The 17,639-nt window shown below is 46.7% G+C and overlaps 1 protein-coding gene across 1 annotated transcript in view; it reads left to right on the top strand.

Moving 5' to 3' along the window:
• Positions 1-17,639, top strand: part of UNC13B (unc-13 homolog B) — a 703,803-nt gene that overhangs the window by 321,988 nt on the left and 364,176 nt on the right. Inside the window, exon 10 of the mRNA XM_082256386.1 lies at positions 9,108-9,198. Coding sequence (XP_082112512.1) covers positions 9,108-9,198 — 91 coding nt within the window. The remainder of the gene's footprint in view (positions 1-9,107; positions 9,199-17,639) is intronic.

Raw genomic sequence — 17,639 nt, 5'->3', positions numbered from 1 at the left:
ACTCCATAATCTCATTTTGGTTTCTGTCACTGCAGAAAACTCAGAACCTATCACAAAGATAGGATGGTGGAAATGGAAGCTTGCTTTTTAGTGCTTTTGTGCCAATCTCTCATGATATTCCATTTTGACTTTAATTCAGAATGTATGAATATTTGAAGTTGTCTCAAACATAGTTTTGAGGCCACCGTCATTTGCGATCTCGAGCAGCTGATCCTTTTCTAACGTGGACAAAGTCGATTCACCTGGCTTATTCACCAATGATAATCTGTATTTGCAGCTGCTCCCCAGTGCTAGCATCACCACTTCAGCTCCACCTCTTATCAGGCATTAGAAATTTCATAAGGAGCACACAACCTAGATCCCTCGCATGCACAGTTTACAGTTGGGTTTGGGTTCTTATGAGAATCAAATGCCACCGCTGATCTGGCAGGAGGCAGTAATGCGAGTGATAGGGAGGATGGGGCTGTAAATACAGATATGTATAATAAGATTTGCCTGCCGCTCACCTCCTGCTGTATAACACAGTTCCTAACAGGCCATGGAGCGAGTTTGGGGTGGAGGAATATGATGGGTTGCACAGTCCCACCCTTAACCTGTTAGAACACCTTTGGAAATAAAATAGAGCTGAGACTGCGAGCCAGGCATTCTTGTCCAACATCATTGCCTGGCCTCACAAATACGCTTCTGGAACACACTCCTAAAACTTGTGAACAGCCTTCCCAGAAGAGTTGAAGCTGTTATAGCTGTAAAGGGTGGGCCAACTCAATATTGAACCCTACAGACTAAGACTGCGATGCCATTAAAGTTCATGTACGTGTAAAGACAGGCATCCCAATACTTTTTATAATATAGTGTGTGTATATAGATATAGATATATACAGTATTTCACAAAAGTGAGTACACCCTTCACATTTTTGTAAATATTTTATTCTATCTTTTCATGTGACAACACTGAAGAAATGACACTTTGCTACAATATAAAGTAGTGAGTGTACAGCTTGTATAACAGTGTAAATTTGCTGTCCCCTCAAAATAACTCAACACACAGCCATTAATGTCTAAACCGCTGGCAACAAAAGTGAGTACACCCCTAAGTGTAAAAGTCCAAATTGGGCCCAATTAGTCATTTTCCCTCCCCGGTGTCATGTGACTCGTTAGCGTTACAAGATCTCAGGTGTGAATGGGGAGCAGGTGTGTTAAATCTGGTGTTATCGCTCTCACTCATACTGGTCACTGGAAGTTCAACATGGCACCTTATGGCAAAGAACTCTCTGATGATCTGAAAAAAAGAATTATTGCTCTACATAAAGATGGCCTAAGCTATAAAAAGATTGCCAAGACCCTGAAACTGAGCTGCAGCATGGTGGCCAAGACCATACAGCAGTTTAACAGGACAGGTTCCATTTAGAACAGGCCTCACCATGGTTGTCCAAAGAAGTTGAGTGCACGTGCTCAGCATCATATCCAGAGGTTGTTTTTGGGAAATAGAGGTATAAGTGCTGCCAGCATTGCTGCAGAGGTTGAAGGGGTGGAGGGTCAGCCTGTCAGTGCTCAGACCATACGCTGCACACTGCATCAAATTGGTCTGCATGGCTGTCGTCCCAGAAGGAAGCCTCTTCTAAAGATGATGCACAAGAAAGCCCGCAAACAGTTTTCTGAAGATAAGCAGACTAAGGACATGGATTACTGGAACCATCTCCTGTGGTCTGATGAGACCGAGATAAAATTATTTGGTTCAGATGGTGTCAAGCGTGTGTGGCAGCAACCAGGTGATGAGTACAAAGACAAGTGTGTCTTGCCTACAGTCAAGCATGGTGGTGGGAGTGTCATGGTCTGGGGCTGCATGAGTGCTGCCGGCACTGGGGAGCTACAGTTCATTGAGGGAACCATGAATGCCAACATGTACTGTGACATACTGAAGCAGAACATGATCCCCTCCCTTCAGAGACTGGGCCGCAGGGCAGTATTCCAACATAATGACCCAAAACACACCTCCAAGATGATCACTGCCTTGCTAAAGAAGCTGAGGGTAAAGGTGATGGACTGGCCAAGCATGTCTCCAGACCTAAACCCTATTGAGCATCTGTGGGACATCCACAAACGGAAGGTGGAGGAGTGCAAGGTCTCTAACATCCACCAGCTCCATCATGGAGGAGTGGAAGAGGACTCCAGTGGCAACCTGTGAAGCTCTGGTGATTTCCTTGCCCAAGAGGGATAAGGCAGTGCTGGAAAATAATGGTGACCACACAAAATATTGACACTTTGGGCCCAATTTGGACATTTTCACATAGGGTTGTACTCACTTTAATTGCCAGCGGTTTAGACATTAATGGCTGTGTGTTGAGTTATTTTGAGGGGACAGCAAATTTACACTGTTATACAAGCTGTACACTCACTACTTTACATTGTAGCAAAATGTAATTTCTTCAGTGTTACACTGAAAAGATAGAATAAAATATTGACAAAAAATGTGAGGGGTGTACTCACTTTTGTGAGATATATATATATATATATATATATATATATATATATGTGTGCGTATATATAGATAGAGAATTAGTAAAAATGTTGGTGTGGGGGGACCAGGGAGGAGATAAACTAAGGATATTCCGGTGTATTTGGAGAAGATGAAAGCCTTGTCTTGCTTCAAGATTGTTCTGTACACCACGCTTATAATACTTCTAATGGATGCCAAGAGGGAGGAGGCTTTATTCCACATTATTCTTTGCGCGCCTACTCCGAGCCTCAGACACACGCCATACACTGTGAAGTTATTAAAAAGAATTTGTTCCAGTGTTTTCACACACACACACTTCTCCCGAGCGGCCCTCCTACCCGCCGGCCTGTGGCACTGTGTCGGGATTTGGTGCAGAGACGCTTGGCGGAGCTTTATCTGCTCTGCGGTGTTCTGCTTTTCATTTTATTTCTCTTTATCTGGTTTATAAGTGAGAGCGACCAGAGAGCGATGTCTAGAGGAGGAGATCCAGGCGTTTGTTGGAAGTATGCACTCCCTTTATATACAGATCTTCGCAGGAGCTGGGGAAATAAAGCACAGAGACCAAATACTAAATCAATAGAAAGATTTGCTTTATATTATGATTTGTTTTTCTAGAAGAGTTTGTAGCTATAAAAGCGATCTGTATATAAGTGGGTGGACGGACTGTGCATGAAAGAAAAGAGTGGACACTATCCACAGAATACGTATAGTTGAAACAAAGTAAAAGAAACTCCAAACTTCCCAATAGAAGGAGTAGGGAGATGCTGTGAGTGTCTCTCAACACAAAACATATACAATTTTAAACAAATACAGAATTATTAATACAATAAAACCAAAGAATGGGTAAAAGAGATCCATATCCCGAATCAACAGTCAAAGTGGTATAAATCCTGATGGGTCCACGTGCTTCCCATAGATAAATTGCTTTATCAGGATGTTACGTTGTATTTTCTTTTGTAGATATTGTATCATATTCCATATCCTTCTGTAATAAGAGCACAGAATTCCTGATGAAGCACTTTTTATTTTTAATTAAATTATTAATAAAGCTGTATTTGTTTTAAATTTGATATGTTTTGTGCCGAGTTGCACTTACAACATCTCCCTACTCCAGTTGACTCCACTGCAACCCTTGGCTTGCCTTTAGCCATCCCTTGGGGCACTTTTTCTCCCACTGACAACAACGGGGGTGCTATTTCTTCCATGCACACTAATGATTGGGCACTATTCCGCCCACTGACACCGATGATGGGCACTTTTCCTCCTACTGACACCAACGATGAGGCACTATTCCTCTCACTAACACCAATGATGAGGCACTATTCCTCCCACTGACACCAATGATGAGGCACTATTCCTCCCACTGACACCCAACGATGAGGCACTATTCCTCCCACTGACACCCAACGATGAGGCACTATTCCTCCCACTGACACCCAACGATGAGGCACTATTCCTCCTACTGACACCAACGATGGGGCACTATTCCTCCCACTAACACCAATGATGAGGCACTATTCCTCCCACTGACACCAATGATGAGGCACTATTCCTACTGACACCAACAATGAGTCACTATTCCTCCCACTGACACCAATAATGAGTCACTATTCCTCCCACTGACACCAACAATGAGTCACTATTCCTCCCACTGACACCAATGATGGGGTAGTATTCTTTCCAATGATACCAATGATAGGGCACTATTCTTTTCAGTAATACCAACCATGGGACACTCTTCCTCCAATTGATACTGTGTATTTGGCAAACAGACTATACTAGAACACTACGCGGTAACTCCAGAAACCCACCGGATCAAATTCCGGGACCTCTCCTGTCATTCTGAGCCTTCCTTCAAGATGTATGCGCACAAAATCTCGCAGGCCTGCAGACGCTGGCTGGAGGGGGAGCAGGCCTTTACTATAGAACAAGTTGTCCAGGCCTTTCTAAAGGAACAATTCTTTGCCAAATGCCCAGCAGAGGTGCGGGAGTGGGTGAAGGAGAGGGACCCTGGCACCCTTGAGCGGGCTGCTGCACTGGCAGACGAGGCCCTTGCCATTAAACCCCATTGGAAGAGACTGGTATTCGAGCCGCCCAAAGCCCAGAACACAGGCAGACCACTTCCCAGCAACCCCCTGCCACTCCTCCAGCGCCCTGTTGCCCCAACACCATCCACAGCCCCTTCCTACCGACCTCGTACTTCTGGGCCATTTCTGGACCGCCGGTGCTATGGGTGCAACCAGCCCGGGCATCTTCAGGCCAGCTGCCCTCAGTACCGTCGCACCATGTCTGCCAGCCACAGTTGCCCAGTCAACTACCTAAAGTTGACCCCAGAGGAAGAACCACTACCCCCACCTCCCAGTGACTGGCTGACCCCCACTGTTGCCAATCCTCCTCGGGGAGTCTACGGTGTTCATCCCCTTGTCCCATCCTACCCAGAGCAGAGGCAGCGCCACCTGCAGGAGGTCCTGATTGATGGAGAGAGAACTACGGGATTTCGGGACACTGGGGCCTTCCTCACCATTGCTGATCCCCGCGTGGTAAAACCAGAAGCCATCAAGCCAGGCCCCGGGTTCTTTATTGAAATGGCAGGTGGTACTACGAAACACATCCCCAAGGCGTCGGTTCGCCTTGACTATGGGTTTGGGGAAAAGCGCTGCCAAATTGGAATCATGGCTGGACTACCTGCGGACATTCTGCTTGGAAATGATTTAGGAGAGCTACAGTGCCAATACGTCGGAGCTGTGACCAGGAGCCAAGCCAGCCACGGCCTGCCTGCCGAGAAAACCCAACGGGACTACCCTTCTGCCCTGGATCCGGTGAGTGTTACCAACCCTGACCAGAATACCACCCTGACCTGGGACCGTGAGAAATTTAAACAGGAACTAGACTCTGACCCCACATTGAGCAAATTCCGGTGCTATAGGTGTAACCAACCTGGGCATCTTCAGGCCAGCTGCCCTCAGAACCGTCGCACCACATCCGCCAGCCACAGTCGCCCAGTCAACTACCCAGAGTTGGCCCCAGCGGAAGGACCTCTACCCCAGCCTCCCAGTGACTGGCTGACCACCATGGCGCCCAATCCTCCTCAGGGAGTCTACAGTGTTTATCCCCTTGTCCCACCATACCCAGCAGCAGGACCTTCAGTAGGTGAGCCTATTACCACAAGTGCCTCCAAGGAGACCTGCCGAGGTCCCCCTGTCGGCACTTGTAAAATAAAAGGGGGAGGGGTTGTCACGGACCCTACTTCCCCCCCCTTCTTTTCCTCTCTTCTGCACCCCCAGTACTTTACTATCTTCCCCAGCATGGGATTCTTCTCTCCCCCCTGGCTGCTCACTCCTTTGCCTGCCCCCCCCACTGTGCTGTCCCTCTCCCCTCCCCAGCAAGGTGCCTGAATGTCTGCTTCTCCGCCTTCATGCTCACTGTGGACAATTAACACATTCCTTGTGTGGGCTCAAATAGAGGGGGGCGGGGCTGGTTGCTGGGGCAACTGGACGCCAGGCTGGGAGTTGCCTGGCCCACCTGCTGGGACACAAGTCCTAACATATTTAGTTGAGTGAGAGTCTCTCCTGTGGGTTGTTCATCTCTGCTGTTTGGAAGAGTGTGTGGCTCTGAGCTGCGGCCAGAGAACACAGAATCCCCTATTGGTTCCTGCGGGCCTCTTCAAACCTTCCTACAACCTGGATTTTGGATTTACCCTGTCCCTTCCTACAACCTGGATTTTGGATTTACCCTGTCCCTTCCTACAACCTGGATTTTGGATTTATCCGGTACCTGCCTGCTGGTGAGTGGATTAACACTGGGCCTACCAGAACTCTGCCTGAACTTTGTCACCTCATTGTTTGCCCTGCTCTGTGTGTGGCCCAATCCCTCGCTGGCCAGGACTTTGCCCATTCTATTGGGAGCCCCTGTTACGGACTAACCCGGTTATCTGGAACTCTGTCCTACCCACGTTGGGTCTGACCCTGGGCACCTTTGTTTGGCCCCTTTCTTTGTGAACCTACCCGCTACCGTTCAATAAAAGGCTTTGTTGGCACTCCTGCTCTCCATGTGCGTTCTGTCTTACCTACACTTCCGTCACACTGGTTGGCAGCGGCGGGATCAGAACGCTGAAGAGGATGGAGAGCAGCCCCCTCACACTAGACCCAACGCGGGGTGGGGAGTACCGAAATTGGACTGTGGCAAGTTTGCAAGAAAAGGCTCAGGAGTTAAGCCTTACCTACAAGGGACTGTCCAAAGAAGAGCTGGTCACCGCCATTGAGGAAGCCGGCCTTCAGAGAACTGAAAGCTGTCAGAGAATGAACAGAGTGCATCCACCGTCTCAAGTCCCAGGAGCCCTTGGATCACATGGTACGAAGAGGAGATGGCTATCCTGGGACCCGGGGCCACCTTGGATGACAAGCGGGAGGCTATCCAAAGGGCTCATGAGCGAGAAACCATGAGAGGCCTCAGGGGATATGACCCTCTCCCCAGCCCACGAGTCGGTGGGCCTGATCGGCCAAGGGTGACTCGTAAAGACTCCATTTTGTGAAGCTACAGGGGATGTGGAAGGGTTCTTCCAGGACTTCGAACACTTATGTCAGCTGCTGGAGGTGCCCCGTGGAGACTGGGTACGCCACCTAGTGGGCCTGCTGGAAGGGGGTGCGGCTGCTGCCTACCGGACAATGAACGCATGTTACTTGTCCCTGGGAGGAACTGTGCCCCATCGTTGGTGTCATTAGGAGGAACTATGCCCCTTTGTTGTTGTCCCTGGAAGGAACTTTGCCCCATCGTTGGCGTCATTAGGAGGTACTTTGCCCCTTTGTTGGTGTCCCTGGGAGGAACTCTGCCCCTTTCTTGGTGTCATTGGGGCGAAATTTTTTTCCATTGTTTTACTAAAACAAGTAAATATAATATACTTTCCTTTCTATTTACTAATGCTATCAACATAAGAATTCAACATAGTCAATGTTGATAGAGAGATTCCACATTAGTATTATTGCTATCACAAGGGCCCCCTGTGTGATTAATCACAGATGATCGGTTCTCTTTAAGGATACATCAGGGGACCATTAGACCCGTATTGCAACCAGAAAGCACACACTATACTCAATATGCTTCTTTTTCAGCTAGTGTGGCTGGGGTTTGACAGCTGTGAACTCGGAAGTGTTCAGAGCTGAGCATTTCCAGGTTCAAAAATAGTTTGGCGGGGGGATCAGTGAATGGACATTTACTGATCTCCTCCTACTTTCCATTATGACACATGCCATGATGGTTTCTGAAACCCAGGGAGAGGCATGTAAGCAGTGGATTGGTCAGGCGGCAGGGAAAAAAAAAAAAAAAAAAACAGCTCCTGGCACTAACACAGAGCAGAACTAATGGCTCCTGGGTCATGATTGAACTATGGGCTAACATTGTTCTCTGTGTCTGGACCTTGTACTAAACTTGTGTTCAATAAAAGGAGTGGCAGTGCATTTCTTAGTTTCCTGGGCCTGGTGTATATGCCCCTCCTGCACCCATATTTGGGAGGACATTGAAACCATGTATATATGAAGGAGCTAAAAGGTAGCGTAGTGCAGCTTGCAATTCTTTAGGTGTGGTGGCTGCATTCGTTTTCATTTTTCCATTTTTCTTTTCACCTAGTGACCCTACCAATAACACACTTCCTGTCCACTAGTGACAACACTCGCTTATCCTACTGTGTAAGGAGTAAGAGCTTTGCCACCCTAGGACAGGAAGAGTGTTAGGACTTCAGAACAACTCCTCTGCTCCTCGTTTCTTTAACCTAGGGGAGTTGTTCTGTAGCCATAAACCGCTGCTTGGTATCATTGTTTGAGATCGCACTTCAGAGAGAACAGGAAACGAATCATCTGACTGGACTTCTGGCGGGATCATCAAATGTTTTTTTGCAAATATTTAACAGATCCAAAAACCTTTTCAATATCGGAGAGATGCACTTGGGGGTGTGGCTATACGTTTCGGTGCGTTCATGCACCTTTTTCAAGACGGACATGAATGTAGCTCTCAAATCAATAATACATCATTAAATGTATATCTCTTCGTAATCTAAGCAGTATATGTAACTGGATGGGACCTGGTATCAGCCTCTTGCAGGCCCTGTACATCTGGGCTGGAGTGTGAGAGTAAGAAACAGAACAAGGAGCCAATCGTGCTGACAAGGGGCATGCTGATAGGAGGAGAGTGCAGAGTGACATAGATGAGCTGATCAGTCATAGATGAGCTGATGCTGTCCAGTCACTTGCTGGGGGCGGGTCCAGGGTGACCTGGTCTCAGAGGATGGGGGTTAAATGATGCTGGGCACAGACTGAGGACATCTAGTGGCAGAATAAAAGTACTGCAGGAAAAATCTGCAGCTTGAAGCTGAAAATCACAGCAAAAGCTAGTTTTTGGTGTTTTATCTTTAAACAGGCTATTGATATGGTCTTTTTTTTTTTTTTTAAACTGGAGTTCCACTCTGCAGTCTTGGCATGGCAAAAATCTTTCATTATGCCCACTGACCTATAGGGTGTGACTGGTGATTATGCAGAAGTCGTGTTTTATTTCTGATTTTTTTTTTTTTAGTATTATTATTGATCAGCAGCCTAACATTTTTTATCTTTTGTCCCTACAGCATTCAGGAAGACGCAGGACCTCCTCCGTTCTCACCGGCCAGGGCTCGCTGGCTCCGGGCTATTAATAAAGTGCGGGTGCAGATTAGCGAGGTAGGAGTTGAACCGTCGTATTGATTTGTTTTATTTTGGAAGTCTTTTGCCGGAGTATGTGTGAAAGTTCGCAGTTGGCATGTGTGAGTGCGCTGTGCGGGGAGTTTGTGGATTGCTGGGTCACGTGACCAGCGACATCCAGGGAGGACCGACTCTGTGCTACTCTGTGCTACTCTCACCCCTGTATTGAACACCCTTCCTTGTCGAGTCTGACTCCAGCAAATGTGACTTTTTTTATTTTTTTAACTTCTGAAAAGATTTATGTTTGTCCCCAACGAGGAGATTTCCTATTACTTCCTGGCCTGGTCGGAAGTAAGGGGGAGACTGGGGGGGAATCTCCATAAGTTCCCCTATCTGTGGGTGGGGAGCCTGTGCAAAATCATGCATTTTCCTGACCTGAAGAGAAACGCTCTGCGATTTAGCAGACATGCAGGGGTGACATTAATTAATTAATTCTACTGATATATACCAGACTCTTAAATGGAAAAAAAAACACAGCAGCTATTCTCAAACACCATAAAAGCATTTACTGCAAATGCAGGTCATCTATATACAGCGCTGCTGGCTTTAGATCAATATAAATGCTAAAAATTGCACGTGAAAATAAAGAAAAAAATCAACCTAAACACCATAATTGTATACAATAAAGCATGAATAAAATAAGTATATCATCCACAAAATCAGTCTTCAAAGTGTCATTGCATGCAAAGGGTCTATTCAGAAAAAAAAGTGCAGTTGTGCAGAAATCTAAAAAAAAATTCAGGCTATATGCCCATCAGTGCTGGCTGTCAGTGCATCCTCACCAGTGCTCATCATTGCTGCCTATCAGTGCCACATAGTAGTGCCTCACCAGTGCCCATCAGTGCTGCATATTCCTACCACCTATCTGTGCCCATCAGTGCTGCCTGTCAGTGTCCACCAGTGCTGCATATTAGTGCCTCTTCACCAGTGCCCATCAATGCGATCTCCCCAGTGCCCATCAGTGCTGCATATTCATGCCCCTTATCAGTGCTGTTTATTAGTACCACCTATCAGTGGTCATTAGTGCCACCTCAGCATTTCTGCCTATCAGTGCTCATCAGTGCTGCATATCCTTGCCTTGTGTCAGTGCCCATCCGTGGTGCAAACCAGTTCCACCTATTAGTGCCCATCAGTGCAGCTTCACCAGTGCCCCCTATCAGTGCTGCATATTCTTGCCTTGTATCAGTGCCCATCCGTGGTGCAAACCAGTGCCACCTAATAGTGCCCATCAGTGCAGCTTCACCAGTGCCCCCTATCAGTGCCCATCAGTGCTGCATATCCTTGCCTTGTATCAGTGCCCATCCGTTGTGAAAACCAGTGCCACCTATTAGTGCCCATCAGTGCAGCTTCACCAGTGCTCCCAATCAGTGCCCATCAGTGCTGCATATCCTTGCCTTGTATGAGTGCCCATCCATGGTGCAAACTAGTGCCACCTATTAGTGCCCATCAGTGCAGCTTCACCAGTGCCCCCTATCAGTGCCCATCAGTGCTGCATATTCTTGCCTTGTATGAGTGCCCATCCGTGGTGCAAACCAGTGCCACCTATTAGTGCCCATCAGTGCAGCTTCACCAGTGCCCCCTATCAGTGCTCATCAGTGCTGCATATCCTTGCCTTGTATCAGTGCCCATCCGTGGTGCAAACCAGTTACACCTATTAGTTCCCATCAGTGCAGCTTCACCAGTGCCCCCTGTCAGTGCCCATCAGTGCTGCATATTCTTGCCTCCTATCAGTGCCCATCAGTGCTGCAAATCAGTGCCGCCTATCAGTGCTCATCAGTGCTGCATATTAGTGCTGCCTCACCAGCAGCCATCAGTGCTGCCTCACCAGTGCCCATCAGTGCAGCTTCATAAAAGGAGAAAATATACTTATTTACAAAAATGTATAACCGAAATTAGAAAAAAAGTTTTTTTTTTTTTCAAAATTTTGTTTAGCAAAAGATAAAAACCCCAGTGGCGATTAAATATCACCAAAATCAAACTCTGACTGTTTAAAAAAAATGGTAAAAACTTTGGGTACAGCATTGCATGACTGCGTCATTGTCTCATTGCGCCATTGTCATTTAATGTGCGTCAGCGCTGGAAGCTAAAAATTTGCCTGGGCAGGGAGGGGGTAAAAGTGCACGGTATTGGTGGTAAGTGGTTGCGCAGTACTCCAGTGATCCTCCAGTACCAGCTCAGAGAGAACTCACCGACTATATATGACCACCTACTACAGGTAAGTCACACAGTGCTTGTTATACAGGGGTTAACACTATCCACTATCCAGGACCAGCCACTTTTCTTCTCCTCTCCCCAATATCTACATTACATAGATTCATGCATCATAGGGAGAAAATTAAGGAAGACTGCCAATAATGTAAAACTTAAAAAAAAAAAACTTTTATTTTCACCATAAAAACTCCTCCACAGGCCCTACTCACATTAAACAGAGCTATACCTTGCCCTAAGGTGCTCTTGCATTGTCAATCACATTGGGGATACTAGGGTACTTGCTCCATGTATTGCTATCTCTAGCGGTTTTTTCCTGCTCCTTCCTGGCTGTACATTCATGTCAGGGTGTACTTTACAATATGACGTCACTTCCTGCTCCGCCCTGACACGTTTCGTCATTCTCAAGAGGTGTCTGGTAATGGTACCCCCACGCATCGGCAACTACGGTGCGCCAAATCGCATGGTGCAGAAAATAAAGGGTTGAGGAAATGAATGCCTGCATGCAGAACATAGGTCACAATAATGTGAACCTAGCCTTAGGACCATCTCATCCAACTGTCGGTGTATCTGCAGCAATCCTGCCTGTTGGAACTGAGAGTGTACACTTTATTGCTTTTGCACAGGTTTATGTTTGCATAGTGTAGTGTTTTGGTGTAGCAATCGCTTCGTCCTTAAATCTGACCTTCGGCCTCCCCTTCAGTCTTGCACAGTTGTACAGGCTGCTCTTCTGTACTGGAATTTCTTACTCTGATTTCACTGCACACTGCGAGCTTCTCATAATGTGCATTAGAAGTCATATAGATCCTGCCTCATCTTGAGGGACGTCCAGCATCATCTATTCCTTTTCCTCCGCGGTCAGATATAAATAATAGAGCTAAGCCCAGAAGGTGTCATGCACCTTGCTGGACCTAAATTGTTACTAAACCCACAACAGTAAAATTAGTCTGTATGTGCAGTAAAGCATGCTTGTTATACTCACTGTGGAACCTAAGGGGTTAATCCTCTGCATTGTGTGAACAGGCTGTTTGATCCTGTATGCACAGATCCCCCTCTTCTTGCATTGACCCCATAACATATCCGGATTAGACAGTTACTGGAGTCAGGCTGCACACGCTCAGTTTGGTGTGTATTGCTAGAGAGTTGTTTTTTTTTTTTTTTTTTTTCTCGGGAGCATGCATGCGATCAGCATAGGGCCAATCAGCACTGTCCATACAGAGTGTCGGGGGTCCTGCATCCTGATAGGACAGCCAGTGCTGTATGAAAACTCCTCCTACAAGCTTTAACCAGACACTGATAGAAATCACAAGACTGCTATATACTGCTGATGAGAAAAGGTATTTAGCAGTTTATATTTACTAAAATAATTGCATTTCCATGTTCTGTGTACTGGGGGAGACCAGATATAGTGACTGCAGGCTCCTGGGTTTAGTAACACTTTACCCACTTGCTGTCTGCCCACCGCAGTTTTACTGCGGCAGGCTGGCTCGGCTGCATGAATCGACGTAGGGGTATCGGTGCTGGGGGGCGAGCGCGTTTCGCTGGTGGCGTGTGCCTGCCCCCACTAGGCAGCAGGAATGCAGATTCACGGGACCGGCGTCCGGGATTGCCACCGGGCGCCCGCGATCGATCCCCGCTGAGTGAGTAGGACGGGCAGCTGTTGTAAACACAGCTGTCCGTTGTTCTCTCTTAAATGATCACAGAGCACCTGTGATCCTCCTATATAGGATCACAGGTCTCTATGGTCATTTCACAAGTCCATCCCCCATACAGTTACAGATAGGGAGCCCCACAGCCAAATTCAGGAGTCTCCTCAGGCTTGAAAGTGCTGTTAATTGTGGTGCGGCAAGCTTGGCTCTGCTGGGTGTGACACCACCGTCCTTCCCGGAAGATCCTAGGGAAATGCAGAGCAATGGAAGTCCCTCCAGGCCATTGCAAGAGCATCTTCCTGTAAGATTTCACTTGCTGTGTATTCCCCAGGATCTCCCTGGAAGGGGTGCAACGTCATCCTCGCCTAGGTGCCACGGGCAGAATATGAGGGCGAGGGAAGTATAAACCCTCATTTTTTTTTTCCCCTGTACATGCTGGTCTGAGGTAGTGTGTGCGCATTTCTAAGCGGCGTGTGTAGGGCAGCCCATTCATTGCAGGCACCAGAAATGGGAGAAATACGTTTCTGACCCTTTTGGGAAATTTCGCCACACCGAAACACGAGTAGCAGATGTATGGAGGTTCCATTAGGAATTATTGGCACCACCATCTGTCCGCTGAAGGGCAACGCGTTTCTGTGCATGTCGAGAAAGCGCGCGATTTTGCGCACAAAGTGTGAATGTAGCCTATTAGTAGGGGATTAGGAGTAATCAAAGGTCCGCTATAAAGTCCTTCGCTATCCCAAAAATGGAATACAGCAAGAAAACGATTTTCTTCATTCTGATGATTCTCTGAAAAGCACGTCTATGACTTGCTGTAGACTCACGGCTGAATATTTTCACATAATTACATCTTAGAATGCCTGAAACAAGAAAATAGATTATTGTGGGGAAGGTGTATTAAATCCCTGGCTGGAGAGAACAGAGTCCCCCCCCCCCCCCCTCATCTCTAAATATTAGTGGGGCGACTCCTGGGACAGCGCAGAGCACTGCTGTGCACAGCCGACAGTTAAGTGCCACCAGCCAGCCCCGGACTGCAGATTGAACATCATTTTCTAAACCCTCTAAAGCTGATTTGTTTGCTCCAAAAGTGTAATAGTAATTTGTGATTACAAGCATGTTCTGTAAAAATGCGGTTCAGAGATGGGAAGGCGTAATGGCTTTGTAGAGCCGAGCGACAATTTCTCTACGGATAAATATTTTGGTACACGCTCAATTATATGCAGTCTGATGACTGTGCACCTGGAATGATGGCTCGCTCCAAGCCCCGCCACCCTCTACCCGCCCCTGTATTTGATGCGGAGTCATTATTTCACTTCTTTTTTATAATCATGCTCGTTGTTTTCTGCTTTCTTTTGGAATAAAATCATTCATTCTGACTGATGTAAATGATGCATAGAAGACATAGGAGTAATACGCAACGCCAGGGAAGTAAAAACATCACATTTCTTGACTAAAGGTAGAACATCAGACTTGACGAAATTTCATATAAGCTTTAACATTTGCCTCTTTTATGTGTGGAGGTCAGAGATGTGATAAAAACTGCCGGGTGAGTTGCCGTTTTAACTCATCCCCTCCCCTTCCCAACCGTCAGCGGTCATGGTACTACACACTGCCCCATTCATTTGAGGAAAAAAGGCATTCTGGAGGTACCAGTATTGGCTCCTGAAAGCCTGGTGGCCGCTGCTCTGCTGCCCTCTAAAAAAAGTCAAAAGAGCATGTATGATGAAGACCTGGCTTGTAGTCAGCATTCCAATTCATCCCAAAAGTGTTCAGTGGGGTGGAGGTTGGGGCTCTGTTCAGACAGCTCGAGTTCCTCCACCCAAACTCACCAAACCATATCTTTATGGAGATGTTGGTTGAGAAGAACTGGCTAGTTCCAATTCAAGCCAAAGGCATTCAGTAGGGTTGAGGTTGGGGTTTTTGTTCAGACCACTCGTTCCTCCACCCAGACTCATTCTTTATGGAGATGTTGGTTGCGAAGAACTGGCTTGTTCCAAAAGTGTTCAATAGGGTTGAGGTTGGGGCTCTGTTCACCTCCACCCAGACTCATTAAGCTACGCCTTTATGGAGATGTTGGTTGGGAAGAACTGGCTTGTTACAATTCATGTCAAAAGTGTTCAATAGGGTTGAGGTTGGGGCTCTGTTCAGACTGCTAGAGTTGTCCCACCTCCTCCACCCAGACTCATTAAGCTATGTCTTTATGGAGATGTTGGTTGGGAAGAACTGGCTTGTTCCAATTCATGCCAAAGGTGTTCAATAGGGTTGAGGTTGGGGCTCTGTTCAGACTGCTAGAGTTCCTCCACCCAAACTCACCAAACCATATCTTTATGGAGATGTTGGTTGAGAATTACTGGCTAGTTCCAATTCAAGCCAAAGGCATTCAGTAGGGTTGAGGTTGGGGTTTTTGTTCAGACCACTCGTTCCTCCACCCAGACTCATTCTTTATGAAGATGTTGGTTGCGAAGAACTGGCTTGTTCCAAAAGTTTTCAATAGGGTTGAGGTTGGGGCTCTGTTCACCTCCACCCAGACTCATTAAGCTATGTCTTTATGGAGATGTTGGTTGGGAAGAACTGGCTTGTTACAATTCATGTCAAAAGTGTTCAAATTCATGTCAAAAGTGTTCAATAGGGTTGAGGTTGGGGCTCTGTTCAGACTGCTAGAGTTGTCCCACCTCCTCCACCCAGACTCATTAAGCTATGTCTTTTTATGGAGATGTTGGTTGGGAAGAACTGGCTTGTTACAATTCATGTCAAAAAGGGTTCAATAGGGTTGAGGTTGGGGCTCTGTTCAGACTGCTAGAGTTGTCCCACCTCCTCCACCCAGACTCGTTAAGCTATGTCTTTATGGAGATGTTGGTTGCGAAGAACTGGCTTGTTCCAATTCATGCCAAAGGTGTTGAATAGGGTTGAGGTTGGGGCTCTGTTCAGACTGCTCAAGTTCTCCCACCCAAAGGGTCTTCCCCAAATTGTTCCCATGAGTTTAGAAGTGCACAATTTTCTTTGTATGCGGTTGAATTAAAGTAGAGCTATAGGCTCCTATTCATTTTAATGTTCCAATTCATCTCAAAGGTGTTCAGTAGGGTTGAGGTTAGGGCTCTGTGCAGGCCACTCAAGTTCTTGCACACCAAACCTATAAAAGCATGTCTTAATGGAGCTGGCTTTGTACACAGGGGCACAGTCATGGTGGAACAGAAAAGGGTAGTTACCAAACTGTTCCCAAAAGGTTGGACATGCACAATTGTTTAAAATGTCTTTGTATGTTGTAGTCTTAAGGTGAAGCTATAGGCTCAAATTCATTTCATCATTCCAGTTCATCCCAAAAGTGTTCGGTAGGGTTGAGGTCAGGGCTCTGTGAAGGCCATTTGAGTTCCTCTAAACAAAACTAATCAAACCATGTATTTATGGAGCTGGATTTGTACGCAGGGGCACAGTCATGGTGAAACAGAAAAGGACCTTCCCCACACTGTTGCAAAAGCACAAAATGTACCTATTTGTGTATGCTGTAGTATTAAAGTAGGGCTTTAGGCTCCAGTTAATTCCAATATTCCAATTCATCCCAAGGCATTTTGGTATGGTTGAGGTAAGGACTCTGTATAAGCCAGCCTCGAGTTTCTTCACACCAAAGTCATCAAACAATTTCTTTATGGAGCTGGCTTTGTATACAGTTGTGCTTCAGCAAACTGTTCCCACAAGGTTGGATGTGCACAATTGTCTAAAATGTCTTTGTATGCTGTAGCATTAAAGTATAGCTGTAGGTTCCAATTAATTTTTACAGTTCAAAGGCAACCGAAAAGTGTTCAGTAGGGTTGAGGTGTTCAGTAGGGTTGAGGTGTTCAGTAGGGTTGAGCTGTTCAGTAGGTTTGAGCTGTTCAGTAGGGTTGAGGTGTTCAGTAGGGTTGAGGTGTTCAGTAGGGTTGAGGTGTTCAGTAGGGTTGAGGTGTTCAGTAGGGTTGAGGTGTTCAGTAGGGTTGAGGTGTTCAGTAGGGTTGAGGTGTTAAGTAGGGTTGAAGTGTGAAGTAGGGTTGAGGCGTTAAGTAGGGTTGAGGCGTTAAGTAGGGTTGAGGCGTTAAGTAGGGTTGAGGCGTTAAGTAGGGTTGAGGCGTTAAGTAGGGTTGAGCTGTTCAGTAGGGTTGAGGTGTTCAGTAGGGTTGAGCTGTTCAGTAGGGTTGAGCTGTTAAGTAGGGTTGAGCTGTTAAGTAGGGTTGAGGTGTTCAGTAGGGTTGAGGTGTTCAGTAGGGTTGAGGTGTTCAGTAGGGTTGAGGTGTTCAGTAGGGTTGAGGTGTTAAGTAGAGTTGAGGTGTTAAGTAGAGTTGAGGTGTTTAGTAGGGTTGAGGTGTTTAGTAGGGTTGAGGTGTTTAGTAGGGTTGAGGTGTTTAGTAGGGTTGAGGTGTTTAGTAGGGTTGAGGTGTTCAGTAGGGTTGAGGTGTTCAGTTGAGGTCAGGGTTGAGGTTGAGGGTTGAGATCAGACTTCTTAAGTTCCTCCACACCAAACCATGTCTTTATGATCTTGTACACAGGGGCATAATGATGCTGGAACTGAAAAGGGTGTTCCCCCCCAAGCTG

This window comes from Pelophylax lessonae, assembly GCF_965119305.1.
Source record: "Pelophylax lessonae genome assembly, chromosome: 1".
NCBI classification, from domain to species: Eukaryota; Metazoa; Chordata; class Amphibia; order Anura; family Ranidae; genus Pelophylax; species Pelophylax lessonae.
This window is presented reverse-complemented; position numbering and strand designations above follow the sequence as displayed.